The 13,446-nt window shown below is 43.0% G+C and overlaps 1 protein-coding gene across 2 annotated transcripts in view; it reads left to right on the plus strand.

Moving 5' to 3' along the window:
- tgfbr1b (transforming growth factor, beta receptor 1 b) overlaps positions 1-13,446 on the plus strand; it is a 45,203-nt gene that overhangs the window by 11,778 nt on the left and 19,979 nt on the right. The window contains exons 2-3 of one of the 2 annotated variants that reach the window (XM_003457515.5): positions 9,618-9,863; positions 11,716-11,985. In XM_003457515.5, the coding sequence (XP_003457563.1) occupies positions 9,618-9,863; positions 11,716-11,985 (516 nt within the window). 2 annotated transcript variants of the gene reach the window in all.

Below are 13,446 nucleotides of genomic sequence, written 5' to 3' on the forward strand. Positions count from 1 at the left end.
TATATATTGGTTCAGCGGTCATAACCTCTATAGGTCAGCACAAACTGTGCTTTGGTGTGTATCTGACGGATGAAAGCCAAACCAGTTCCACACCACTGAAGTTGCACCATTTTTACAAACCAGTTCTGGTTCATCTGTTTCACTCAACGATCCGCTTTCGCCCTTCTCATTCTCTGTCGCCGCCATGCTTTTTCCGCCATGTGCGTATGAAAACAAAGGCGCTGCGCATGCGCGTTTTACCCAAATTCTATCGCGATATTTCATTTTCTTATCATTGCCTAACATTGTACCGGTATTACCGTGAACGGTATAATTGGCCCAGCCCTAGTCAGAGGTCAAGTAGAGCTGGGCGATAAAACGATAACGATATGTATTACAAAATAACTTTTTCTTGATAGAAAAATTAAACTATTGCGATAGGCCTCATCTCTCTTGTCCTCTTAAAAAAAAAAAAAAAAGAACAGCCAATCCAAATTAAGTAGCGCAGAGCCGAACCAATCACAGCCGCAGCGTCACGTCACGTGACTTGTTACATACAGCACAAGTGCCAAGGCGCACATGTGTATTTGTTTTTGCAGCCGGGCTGCCCGGGTAATGAAGGAAATGAGTTTGCCGACTAGAGAAAAATCAACCGAGAGCGTGAGCGAAGGTTACCGAAGAAAAAACAGATGATGGTTCCAATGCCGGAGAGCTTGTCGAACGGAAGAGCCATAGAAGTTCCGTAGTGTGAAGGTATTTCGGCTATTTCAAGTCTGACAAAAAACAGTAGCGCGCACTGTAAATTGTGCCGAAAGCAAGTCTGGAAATACAATAAAGCGGTGCATGCTCAATCTCTGACTGAAAGCGCTGATTCGTCATTCGGCTTTTGTCAGACTAAAGTAACTGTTAAAACTGTTTGAAAAGCTAAGCTATACAACAAGGAGAGATTGAGAATTTCCTTTTAGTTCTCAGTTTATTTGATATTGACAAAAGTTAGTCAATTTTGTCTGTTCTTCTGTAAAACAAACTAAGATTTATTTTTAGAATTAATATTTTGTTTCTAAGTGGAATTGACAATTTAGTCTGTTTTGTTTGTTCTATTTTGAAACTTAAACGCTTTAGCGGCTGCCTTTTGTGTAGTTTGCAATATTTGCCTTTATTTATCTGAAACTGAAGTCTCATGTTCCTTAAGTACATCTGCCCTGTTGAACTTATTATGGAAAATAAATATTTAAATCAAAACAAGCTGCTAATTATTTCACATTTTACTTGTGAGCAACGGCACATTTAAATCTTACAAATATAGTTATTTGACTTATATCGTGATATATATCGTTATCGCCTGAAATGAAAAAAACATATCGTGATATGAAAAAATCTTATATCGCCCAGCTCTAAGGTCAAGTTTTCTGAAACATTTCACCTAGGATCTTCACAGAATCCCGGCCTCTTGGACGAGTTCGGCTTGCTTTACACGGCGCCTCCCCATCATGACACCACACTTGAATCCACAGATGTTTGTAGAGGCGTCTGCATGCCCAGGTGCTGGATGTTATACACCTGTGGAAGTGACTGGAATAACTGGATCCAATCATTTGGTTGGGTTAGTGAATACTTTTGGTCGGGTAGAAAGCAATATTCTGTTCAGCCACGCCCCCAGGCCTAACGCCGTTAACCTGACTCAGCATCTGCCCAGCACACACCGAGGATCACGCCCAGCCTTTATCTGTCCGTGCCCTCTTCTTCTCAAACACTTTAATATTTAGACTAATGTTACTGTCAGCCACTGGACCTGTTCCAGTCAACCCAGTGCTTCCAGACTGGGAGTCCATGTGAGGACAGATTACCCAATAGGTTTGTTATCCTGGTCACTGCTTTCAGATGTTTTCCATCATACTTACCTGCACATGTCCTTATCATATGTGCAGTCCCTCATATGTGTCTTTGCATATGTTACACTGAGTGATGTACTGAACAGTTGTAAAGGGATTTCCTGTCATTGCTATGCAGTGCATTTCCTCATCCTGAGTCCCAGCAAACTTGAGCTTCTTGTGTTTGGAGCTGAGAGCTTCATTAAAGTGGCTGGTTGTTATTTCTGATCAAACATTTAGCTTGGAATAGTTCAAAGGTCATCTATGGCTCCTGGACCACTTCCTGTCATTTACTTAGGAGGTTAGAAGTAGAGATGGTGCCGTACCACTTTTTTATGTCCGACACTGATATCATAAATTTGGATATCTACCGATACCGATATGAATCCGATACAGTCTATTTTATAATCAATAAAGCTGTTTTAATTTCTGCATTTTGTACAAGTTCATACTAACATTGTAACACTAAAGCTGTTCTATTACACCTGCATGCCAAAAATACACTGTAGCCAAATACTTCAGTTCAGTAATGCTGATCTTTGTATTGAAACTTTTAGCAGAACTATTTAAAGTAATATTCAAAAAGTCATTTAAAATGCAGATTTTAAAAACTCGTTGGTTGAAAAAGAGAGTGCATTATCAGCACAAACTAATGTTTATAGTCTGTGGAGCCTTTTATACTTACAGCTGAGCATAAACAGACACCCAGAGTAGAAATCAGTGAAATGCAAACATGACACTCAGTGTGAGCTGTTTCTATCACATTTAACCTCAGACTGAAGTTTGTGTCATTTCTGTCCAAACTCAACCCTTTAAAGCCTGAACCATGAAATAATGGCCCGAAAATTCAATTTTACAAAAATAGTGTTTATTTCACCTTCTTTTGTTTAATTTTTTATAATTGTTTACAAAATAAATCACATTTACATTTCCATATATGACATTTAATTTGTATCATATTTGCTTATCTGTTTTTTTTTTACTTGGTTAAAAATGTGTTGTGCAGTTTATTTAGGTTTGTCATGGGGAAGTTCACACTGATGATGTTACCGTCCCAAAAACACTGTATGTGTCAAATATGATACAGTAGGAGTTCAGGGGTTAACACAAGTAAAACCTCGAAGCAATGACAGCGCACAGACGTCCCAGCTCCGTGTATCGGCTGTTAAGCTTAACATAGGAATGTTTTACTTCTCTGGCATTTCGGAGATGAAATGCTGGTTTGGCATCCTTTCAGTTCACACGCCACAGCCGCCCTATCACGTGACCCATACTGCTCCGACGTGCTGAGGTCACTACCTGGGTTACGCCATGTCACAGGTTTTGTGAGGTGCTTTAATGATATTTAATGGATCGGGTTACATTTTTCATCTCTCCCTAATATCCGATCCAGTAATTTAGGGCAGGATCGGACCCATACTGATACTGTATATGGGATCGATCCATCGCTAGTTAAACGGGGGGAAAAGGGGATGTAATAATGAAGAGAGCACTGAGCCTAGAAGAGAGCATGTGGATAAACATGGCCTGGGCCTGACTGCTGACAGGGGGCTTTGTATTTGTATTGTTCCTCTGCTGCCTGCATACTACGTGTTGTTTCATGGAGCCACCTCCAGTAGATACTGCACTTCATTCCTGCCATTTAAGTGTATGTAGGCACACAATGTGAAGCTTGTTGGGCCTCATGCAAGGTGAGATTGATCAATGTTTGCTTTATCTGAACTGTCTCTGTGTGCTTTCCACAACCAGCTGGGTCTGAAACTCTACAGGTTGTTTCAGGTCAGGTTACCACTTGAACTATACTGCTGTTTTCCTCTGTTATACTATATTAATGTGTTCACTTTAATATTTGGTGTAGCTGTGAACAGCTAAAACTGTAAACAGGCTTTGGTGACAAATGTTCCAAAGAATCCAAAGTGAGATTGTTTCTGTGGAAAATGCACTCAGGCAGCAAAAAGCTGGATATGGACAGACTTAGTTATTATTTTCATGGAGGTGCTGGTGCTGATACTTTGTGCTTATTACTGCTGTATATATTTATACACTTTAACTTCAATGTAGTTGGATTTAGTGCTAACACACACACACACACACACACACACACACACACACACACACAGATGAGAGCAGAGATGTGGCTGTAAATAAAAGCCAGCTGACAGCAGTGACTCACACAGCTCGTCTGTCCCTGCAGACACAGACACTGAGCGGTGTTACTCAGGTGTGTCTCACATGTCTAGACAAAACAACGGAAATGTTACTGCGCCACATACTTTGAGACTTCCGCTTAGAAACCAGAATGGAAACAGAAAGCGTGGCATGCTGATGCAGACACAGATTAAAGCGAACCTCTGTGCTTTGTGTTGTTTGTGTTGTTGGGTCGCCACATTCCTATTGTTCTGTTTTTTTATGAGCGGGTTCATATCAGGTCAAAAATCAAGGCTTTGTTTGAGATACAGTGAGGCAATAAAAGAAACAGTCATCGTCTAGAATTTTAAGATTTTACATGAAAGGACATAAAGAAATCTGTTTAGCAGGTTTTAAAGTTTGTTTTCAACCCAAAATAAAGCAAAAGCAGTGGTGTGTGGAAAAACTACACTTCATCAATGAATGAATAATACCAGTGACTAAAAATGACCTCAGCTAATCACTTCTTGTATGACTTTATTAGTTTTCCATATGGTGGTGTGTTACATTATGAATGATGCACGCTGTTGGAACATTTATAACAACCACTTCAATAACTGTTCATGTACACACACACACACACACATATATGCACACTCTGCCTTTGTATCATCTGCTCATCTATAACACTCCTCACTCAGCTGCTTAATTATTCAGAGCACTTACCTAAGGATGGATTGTGTTGCTTTAACACAACCAGCCATATATTTCTGAGCTGTATAAGGATAACACACACACACACACACACACACACAGTGTGTGTTACTAGTAACCGCTGTTACTAGCTTGAAGCTCGAGGGATCGTTTAGCAGCCTCCCTTACATTAAGCACATTGCATGTTGTTGCTGTTGCTGTTGTGGTGGTGTGTGCAGAGGTGATTAAAATGCTTTGACCTGCGGCTTCAGCATCTTCTACTGCTTAAAGAATATCCACTAAACAACACATGTGTTGGTATTTACAAGTCCTTATTAGTTTAATGAAGTTTTGAAGATGGTGTTTAAAACCAAAACCAAAAGAACAAATGTTTCAGTGCATCTGGGACTGGGAATATTGTCATAGTGGGAAGAATCAGGAAGGAAGAAGGGAATATTTGGAAAGAAAACACCAAGCAAAGCTGTGTGAGGGGGGGCCAGCACATCGATCAGTCCTGGTGAAGAAGGCAGCTGTTATTGACTGTCCTGCACAGCGCCCCAGCTTGAATCCCAGTACGATAATCATTTTGTAGTTTTTGTGAAGTAATTTGTGTGTGTGTGTGCAACGTAACACACAACAAAAAGCATGTAAAATGAAACCAGCATTTCTGGCTGTGGCTCAGGAGCAGGGTGAAGGTATCCTTGGCAGAGGTGGTGAAGCCCGAGTTGGTCCTGATGTGTTTAGTGGGGTGTGGAAATGTTTGATAGAAAGCACTTCATTCTAGGAACAGGTGCTTAAATGAGCGAGACGTGCTGTGTAAGATGCTTCATGTAGAAAAGCCCGTTCATGAATGGCTGTGTCAGTCTGATAGCACATGCCTGTGGTGTGTGTGTGTGTGTGGAAAAGACTTTTCTCTGTGGGAGCTGCCGGTGAAGATTCTGCTCGACTCCTCTGATCAACCTAAATGACATGCCTCAGTGGGTCCACAGGAAACCACAATCCACTACAGTCCACCCAACCAAGGAATCTACACCTAGCTTGGCCGTGATGATCTTCCACACTCGTTTTTCCCCTGAAAGCAGCCACTGATTAAAACCTGCTTTTTGGACCGTTTATGTTTGTTACTGCTGCCATGTTGCTAGGCTACAGAGTGCTCTGTGAGTGTGTCGATATGGAAAACTAGTTAGAACTAACATTTATATCATCCTCAGTCTTGCACTTAATTAACCCTTCATTTAATGAGCTGTCAGTTCCAGTAAAACCAACAGCAGAGACCATTAAAACCGGAGAAGCTGGGTGTGTGTGTGTGTGTGTGTGTTCATCGTCACATCCCAGAGGAGTTTGTAGTTCTCTGCGTCACTGCTGGTTCCCATAACTCCCATTCTTTAGAAATGTTGGTTTCTGTAGAAGTGCCCACACTGACATATTACTTCTGTAGAAGTGAAGGAAGTTCTCCATCATATTGGCAAATAGGGACGTTTCAGACTGAATTATGCAATGTCAGCATTCATGACCATTGATGGCATTGCTGTTTCTTATGTACTGTTTCAGATTTTCCTGATCATGTATCAGGAGTTACTCATTGCAGGTATTTGGTATCAGCATTTGTCGGCCTGCTGATGCCCAGTTGGGCCATAATGCCAACAAATAATCACCCTCAGCCATGCATATATCATGTTCTAACACTGGTATTAATGTTGGTTAGCTCTGATGAGTAGTGTAACATACTGATGAGTACTGTGGGGCGATCGTGGCTCAAGAGTTGGCAGTTCGTCTTGTAATCGGAAGGTTGCCGGTTCGAGCCCCGGCTCCGACAGTCTCGGTCGTTGTGTCCTTGGCCAAGACACTTCACCCGTTGCCTACTGGTGGTGGTCAGAGGGCCCGGTGGCGCCAGTGTCCGGCAGCCTCGCCTCTGTCAGTGCGCCCCAGGGCAGCTGTGGCTACAATGTAGCTTGCCATCACCAGTGTGTGTGAATGTGTGTGTGAATGGGTGGATGACTGACTGTAGTGTAAAGCGCTTTGGGGTCCTTAGGGACTGAGTAAGAATGCTATACAAATACAGGCCATTTACCATTTACCATAAAGCTGAGTGTAAAAGACCTGAATGAGATACTTATTTAATGAAAGCTTCTTCTTAATCACGGCCCAGTGAAGGTTTCTGAAGCTCGTACTGAGAAAGGTTCATTAGCTGCAGCTTATCCACACATTTCTCTTTGGTGACATCTGGTGGACAAACTATGAAGCGCAGCCTGAACCTACAGATGAAAATGAACTGCTTCATTGTGATTGCCCACTCGAGAGCTGAGTTGGCAGCTCCTGTTTAATATCATGTGATGACTCTATCAGGCTATTGTTGTGGTGCGTTTGTGTCTTTGATGAATAAATGGTAAATGGACTGATTCTTATGTGGCGTGTTCTCCCTCTGCCTGCGTGCGTTCTCTTCGGGTACTCCGGCTACCTCTCACAGTCCAAACACATGTAGATAGATAGATAGATAGATAGATAGATAGATAGATAGATAGATAGGGCTTAGGTTAACTGTCCATAGATGTGATCCAAGTCAACTTTATTTAGACAGACAGTGAACAGAGACTTTAAACTCAGATTCTTTACTTACGTTTGCGTCTTCAATTTACACAAGCTTGTTGCTTTAAGCTAATGGGGTATTGTTGTGACCCTGCTCGGCAGGCGTGTGGCGTGGACACCTAGGTTTTGTCAACATGGTGACGTAGGATAACATAGTCAAAGAGACTTTATTTATCCCCAAGGTGTTAAGGTGTCTGCCAGGAGGCTGAGGGGCAGCACTGCCAGTATTTTCTGTCTTTTATTTATTCCTCTTTTTCTACCAGTTAGCACATACATGCTAATATATATGGTAAATTTAAATTCTTATATAGCGCTTTTTTACTCTGAGCACTCAAAGCGCTTTATACAACTAATTCATTCACCCAATCACACAAGCACTTTTTCTAAGCTCTTAAGTGCTCTATCTAACTAGAGATGGACCGATCCGATATTACGTATCGGTATCGGTCCGATACTGACCTAAATTACTGGATCGGATATCGGAGAGAAATAAAAAATGTAATCCGATCCATTAAATATCAAAAAAACACCTCACAAAACTTGCGACACGGCGTAACTCGGCTCATAACCGTAGCACGTCGGAGCAGTGTGCTCACGTGATAGAGCGGCTGTGTGTATTTGTAGCCTCGCTGCCAAACCAGCATTTCATCTCCGAGGAAGTTATCCCAGAGAGAAGCAAAGCAAGTGTGTAAGTTCATCTCTGAATGTTTGTAAAGCGTTCCCACGTTAAGCTTAACAACCGATATATGGACCGACTGCCTCTCTCTCTCCCTCTCCTGCCGCTACATCAATCATGAAACTGATCAATGATCAGCTGATCGGCTTTTCTGTCGCGAGTCCGTCTCTCTTCTTTGTTTTTGGCCCACTTTGCACCAGAAAGAGGAAACCAGCGGCTGAACAACAGCAGCACGTTTAAGCTTGATAAGCTGTTGTTAGAATGTATTTAATATTACTTTCTACACCAGGATCCTTTTCTACGTAGCTGACAGCTGGTAACTGTGCAGGGGCGGATCTAGCAAAGTGTAGCCAGGGGGGCCGATAGGGCATGAACAGGGAAAAGGGGGCACAAAGACATACTTTTCTTTCTTATTCTCATTTAAAATGTCTCACTTTTAATAAATAATTATCTGAATCTTACACCCAAAGTTTGAATCTGATGTAAAATGTATAGAAGTCCATTACTGTATATAGTAACTGTTAAGTCTAATATACCCTAGTAAGCTATAGTACTTTTTCCTTTGGGACGGTACCATCTGTGCAGTCTGCAATTCTGTTGAAGAAAGATGTTGAATCTATTTAATTATTCTTGAAAAATAATTTATTTCTGTGCATTTTTTTTCACCCTGCATCAAATTAAAGTTGATTACATCGATTAAGCATCATGAGGTGGAGGGTGGGGTTGGTTCCCTATTTTTTTTTTTTCTTGCTGGGAGTTTGCAACCCTATTAGTTAGGTTGCTTAATATTTCTGCTAAGTACTCTTTAAAATACCAGAATAGGGAGGATGGAGCATGTTTAAGTTTATTAGATTGATCAGTGTTGCTGAACTATGAAATATTTTGGGTGCAGTGTATTTTTTACATACAGGTATAACAGAATAGCTTTAGTGTTTTTGTTTATTTAAACTTGAGTATGAACTTATACAAAATGCAGCAAGATATTAAAAAAACAGTTTTATTGATTAAAAAACAGTTTTATTGATTAAAAAACACACTATATCGGATTCATATCGGTATCGGCAGATATCCAAATTTATGATATCGGTATCGGTATCGGACATAAAAAAGTGGTATCGTGCCATCTCTATATCTAACGTTCATATACATTCACACTGGATCCATTGGAGAGCAACATGGGGTTAGTATCTTGCCCAAGGATATTTGGCAAGCAACCTGGAGCAGCAATGGGATCAAACCACTGACGTTCCGGTTAGTGGCTGACAGTTAGTGGCTGACCTGCTCTGCCACCTGAGCGACAGCCACCCCATGATGTGATAGCATTGAACATAGAGATGACTCATAGCCACTCAGCTTGTCAAATGAACTAGCAGCTTAATACACACAGAAAACCAACTCTATCCTATCTTCCTTCTCTCGCCCCAACCAATCACAGCAGATGGCCCCGCCCCTCCCTGAGCCTGGTTCTGCCGGAGGTTTCTTCCTGTTAAAAGGGAGTTTTTCCTTCCCACTGTCGCCAAAGTGCTTGCTCATAGGGGGTCATATGATTGTTGGTTTTTCTCTGTATGTATTATTGTAGGGCCTACCTTACAATATAAAGCGCCTTGTGGCGACTGTTGTTGTAATTTGGTGCTGTATAAATGAAGCTGAGCTGAATTAACCCTTCCCCCTTTTTCCTCTTCCAGGCCTTCATTGTTACTGTGACCGCTGCAGTACCAACTCCAGCTGCACGACAGATGGTATCTGCTTTGTAGCCATCCAAAAGTCGGGCAGCCGGATGACCATTGAGCAACGCCAGTGTGTGCACGAACGTGACTTGATCCCACGAGACCGACCCTTCATCTGTGCCCCATCTACCAAAGATGACAGTGGCATTTACCCACTGTGCTGTACCACAGACTACTGCAACAAAGACCCGGTGACCCCCACTGGTAAGAGAAGAAAACCAACCACATTGCCTCTTCATGTCTTCCTTTAATTATTAAGTACAGCTACTATGTTACTGTAGGCGTGATAAAAGCTTCTCAATCGTTAAAACAAACCAATGGAGAGAGCGCGAGAGCCTTAGAGTAGAAGGGTCTGGGAGCTTGTTCATGAGTGGTAAATGGACTGATTGTTATATAACGCTTTTCTACTCTCCCGGAGTACTCAAAGCTCTATACAACACGCCACATTCACCCAATCACACCCATTCTCACAAGCACTGTCTCTAAACTGAGTGCTTTTCTGACGACATTCACACACAATCACACTCATGCAGACTGGAGGAGCCAGGGGTCGAACCACTAACCTTCTGATCAGTAGGTGAACTGCGCTACCTCCTGAGCTACAGCCACCCCCAGAATGGAGTGGGCAGTTAATGGACTGGTGCTGTACTGGTCTAATGTGGTGAAGAGGGAGCTGAGGGTGACTGCACTGACGTACAGTTTTACATAAAAACAAAAGACAACCCAAGTAAATATAAAATGCAGTTTTCATTAAATTATTGGCATCAAGAACTGCACGACTGGCCTGTTAAGTTCATTGGATTTAAGTCTGGACTTTGACTGACCCCCCAAAAATAAGTATTGTAGTGATGTAGTCCGAGGTGGACTCTGGTGGGTTCTGATGCATGACCCAGCGAAGCTTGAACAAACTGATGGCTGAACATAGTATTTCATAGTACTTCAGTTCTACTTTATTGTACTTTTGTGTTAGAGGTCAGAATTCATGTTTTTCTAAAGATGGCATTTCGTTCATCCTCCTCGATAAATCCAAACAGCAGTGGCTCTCATTCCCTCGATCGTCTAAAACTCTGCTGTTGCCCTATTTTCCCTGTCTAGTAGCAGATGAGCACACACGCTCGGCACAGTGCACCAGGTAGATCGTTAAATAGATAGGGGTGATTAATGATGTGTTCACAGGGTGTGGGAGAAAAAAACTCACAGTGAATTTGCGACTCGTTGAGTATCCTCGACATATCACCCACCCGGGAACGGGTTCTCTACGGGGAACGGGTTCTCTACGGGGAACGGGTTCTCTACGGGGAACTGTTCTCTACGGGGAATGGGTTCTCTACGGGGAACTGTTCTCTACGGGGAATGGGTTCTCTACGGGGAACTGTTCTCAACAGGGAACGATTTCTCTAAGGGGAACGGGTTCTCTAAGGGGAACGGGTTCTCTACGGGGAACTGTTCTCTACAGGGAACGAGTTCTCTAAGGGGAACGGGTTCTCTACGGGGAACTGTTCTCTACAGGGAACGAGTTCTCTAAGGGGAACGGGTTCTCTGCGGGGAACTGTTCTCAACAGGGAACGATTTCTCTAAGGGGAACGGGTTCTCTGCGGGGAACTGTTCTCTACATCATTGATGTGTAAATGGACAGTCTTTCTTTCTGCAGCTCTTTGATGGTAGTACTGATGAGCATTGTTACAAAAAAAACGTTGTTGTGTGTGCGATGTGTGGTTTTATGCTAACTATACGGCACCGTGTGATAATATTGATGTCACATCTGAAGTTGTTTGAGTACACAAACCTAAACTACACATAGCTACCTGCCTAAATACACACCAGGTTTAAACTGGAATGCCCAATCCAGTGTAAATGGGTTTCTACAGCACTGCATGATTGAGGTCCTAAATCCACGTAAACCTGTGTTGTGAACTCTGATATCCACAGAACAAAAACAAGGACTTAAGGCTTGTCGTCACATTAACCTTTATGCTTCCAGGTTGCAGTCAGACCAGCACAGTTCCAGGCTGTGGGTCTGTAGGTATTCTGACCAACTCCTCTTTGTGTCTTGCAGGCCCCACAGCGACCCCTTCTCCTCTGGGGCCGGTGGCCCTCGCTGCTGTCATTGCTGGCCCTGTATGTGTGCTCTGCTTGCTGCTGGTTTTGGCGTTCTATGTTTGCCACAGCCACAGAGGCCTGGGCGCCGGGGGAGCCGGGGCTCACCACCACCACCACCATCGGGTGCCTAATGAGGAGGACCCCTCCATGGACCACCCTTTCATCACTGTGGGAACAACACTGAAGGACCTAATCTATGACATGACCACTTCAGGCTCTGGATCAGGTAAAACGCTACATCTCAGGGTCTAATTTGTACATATTTGTGCAGCGATCAGCTGAAGGAGGATTTAGGCATTTCTAAGGTATATAAAGGTAAAAACACTCCCAGCAGCTCTTTCAGGGCATGCCCTGCATGTTTCACCAAGACAATGCTAAAATGCACACTGTATCTAACAGTATGGACTCATAGTAGAAGGGTGCAGGGGACAAACAGACATTTGACTGACTGAAACAAAACTATGACAGAGAGGACTTAGGACTGAGCAGCTAGAAGTGTACATGTAACAGGGACAGGACAACATCTGCTCAGTTCCTCGCTGCTTCCAGGCTTTTAAATAGAGCAGAGGAGATGCTCTACAGTGCTGAACGTGGCCCTGTCGTTGTTTACCTGCTCAAAATTCAAAAAGTCAGATTTGCTAACATATGCACAGTTGTTGACCAAAATAGGCTGATGTGCATGTTTCATAAATCTGACAGTAAGTTTGCGTTTCATGTTTGTGTTTTGCGCAGGAAAGAAGTGACATGTTAGTAAATGAGGGCCGTCGGGTCAGAGTGGACATTGTTTCTTTCTTTTAATGCCTTTACCACTATAACGTGGCTGGTGATGTGTGCAGCATGACCCAGTTACTTGTCTTTGCATGTGGTACAATGAAAGAGGTGGAGGTTGACAGGAAGTGGCAGCAGTGGACTACAGCAGGGAGTGATTTGTTCATGGAAGTGCATGCATGCTCGGATCGGCTGGAGGAAAGGGAAGCATGTCAGACATTTGAAGTGAATGCAAGAAAAGGTGACTGTAATTATTTTATTGTGCACCAGGAGGCGAAAGACATCACACTTTGTTCACAACTGCTTTGGGAAATGTTGATTAGTCAGTCCTAAAATGTCGGCATGTTTCAGATTTTCCTTATTTATTCATAACATCAACCTATCAGACTGGAGCTCGATGCTGGAACCTTCACAGCAGTCCCAGTTCCTTATGTGTCCCCTGGGAAAGTTCCTGTTCTGGCCCACTTCAACACGTCAGCATCTCATCTACATGCTGCATCATTCCTGACAGGCTTTGCATTCTTGCACACAAGCACGACTGAATAGGTGGTATCACCAAAACTAAATTCCTGTGCAAACGCACACATGAATCCCACTTCTTCCAGCTGTCACAGGGCCAGAATGATGACATACAGGTAGGCAGTGTGTCACAGAGAGTGTGCACACCCACAGACTGGATCCAGCAGCTGTGAGGTGACGGCTGTGACCACGGCACCATCACACTGTCTGTGTTTCAGGATTCTCTTCTGTTCCAGAGAAAGGAAGAAGCAGCTTTGAATTATACGAGATTTGGTCGACTGGATGCGTTTTTATATGCACTGATCCCATCCTATAAAAATGTGTATTCAAAGCTCTCCTGCATGGTAGCCATGAATGATGACTGGCACCTCCAACATGCTGCCAAGCAACAGCTTAGATT

This window comes from Oreochromis niloticus, linkage group LG9 (assembly GCF_001858045.2).
Source record: "Oreochromis niloticus isolate F11D_XX linkage group LG9, O_niloticus_UMD_NMBU, whole genome shotgun sequence".
Lineage (NCBI taxonomy): Eukaryota > Metazoa > Chordata > Actinopteri > Cichliformes > Cichlidae > Oreochromis > Oreochromis niloticus.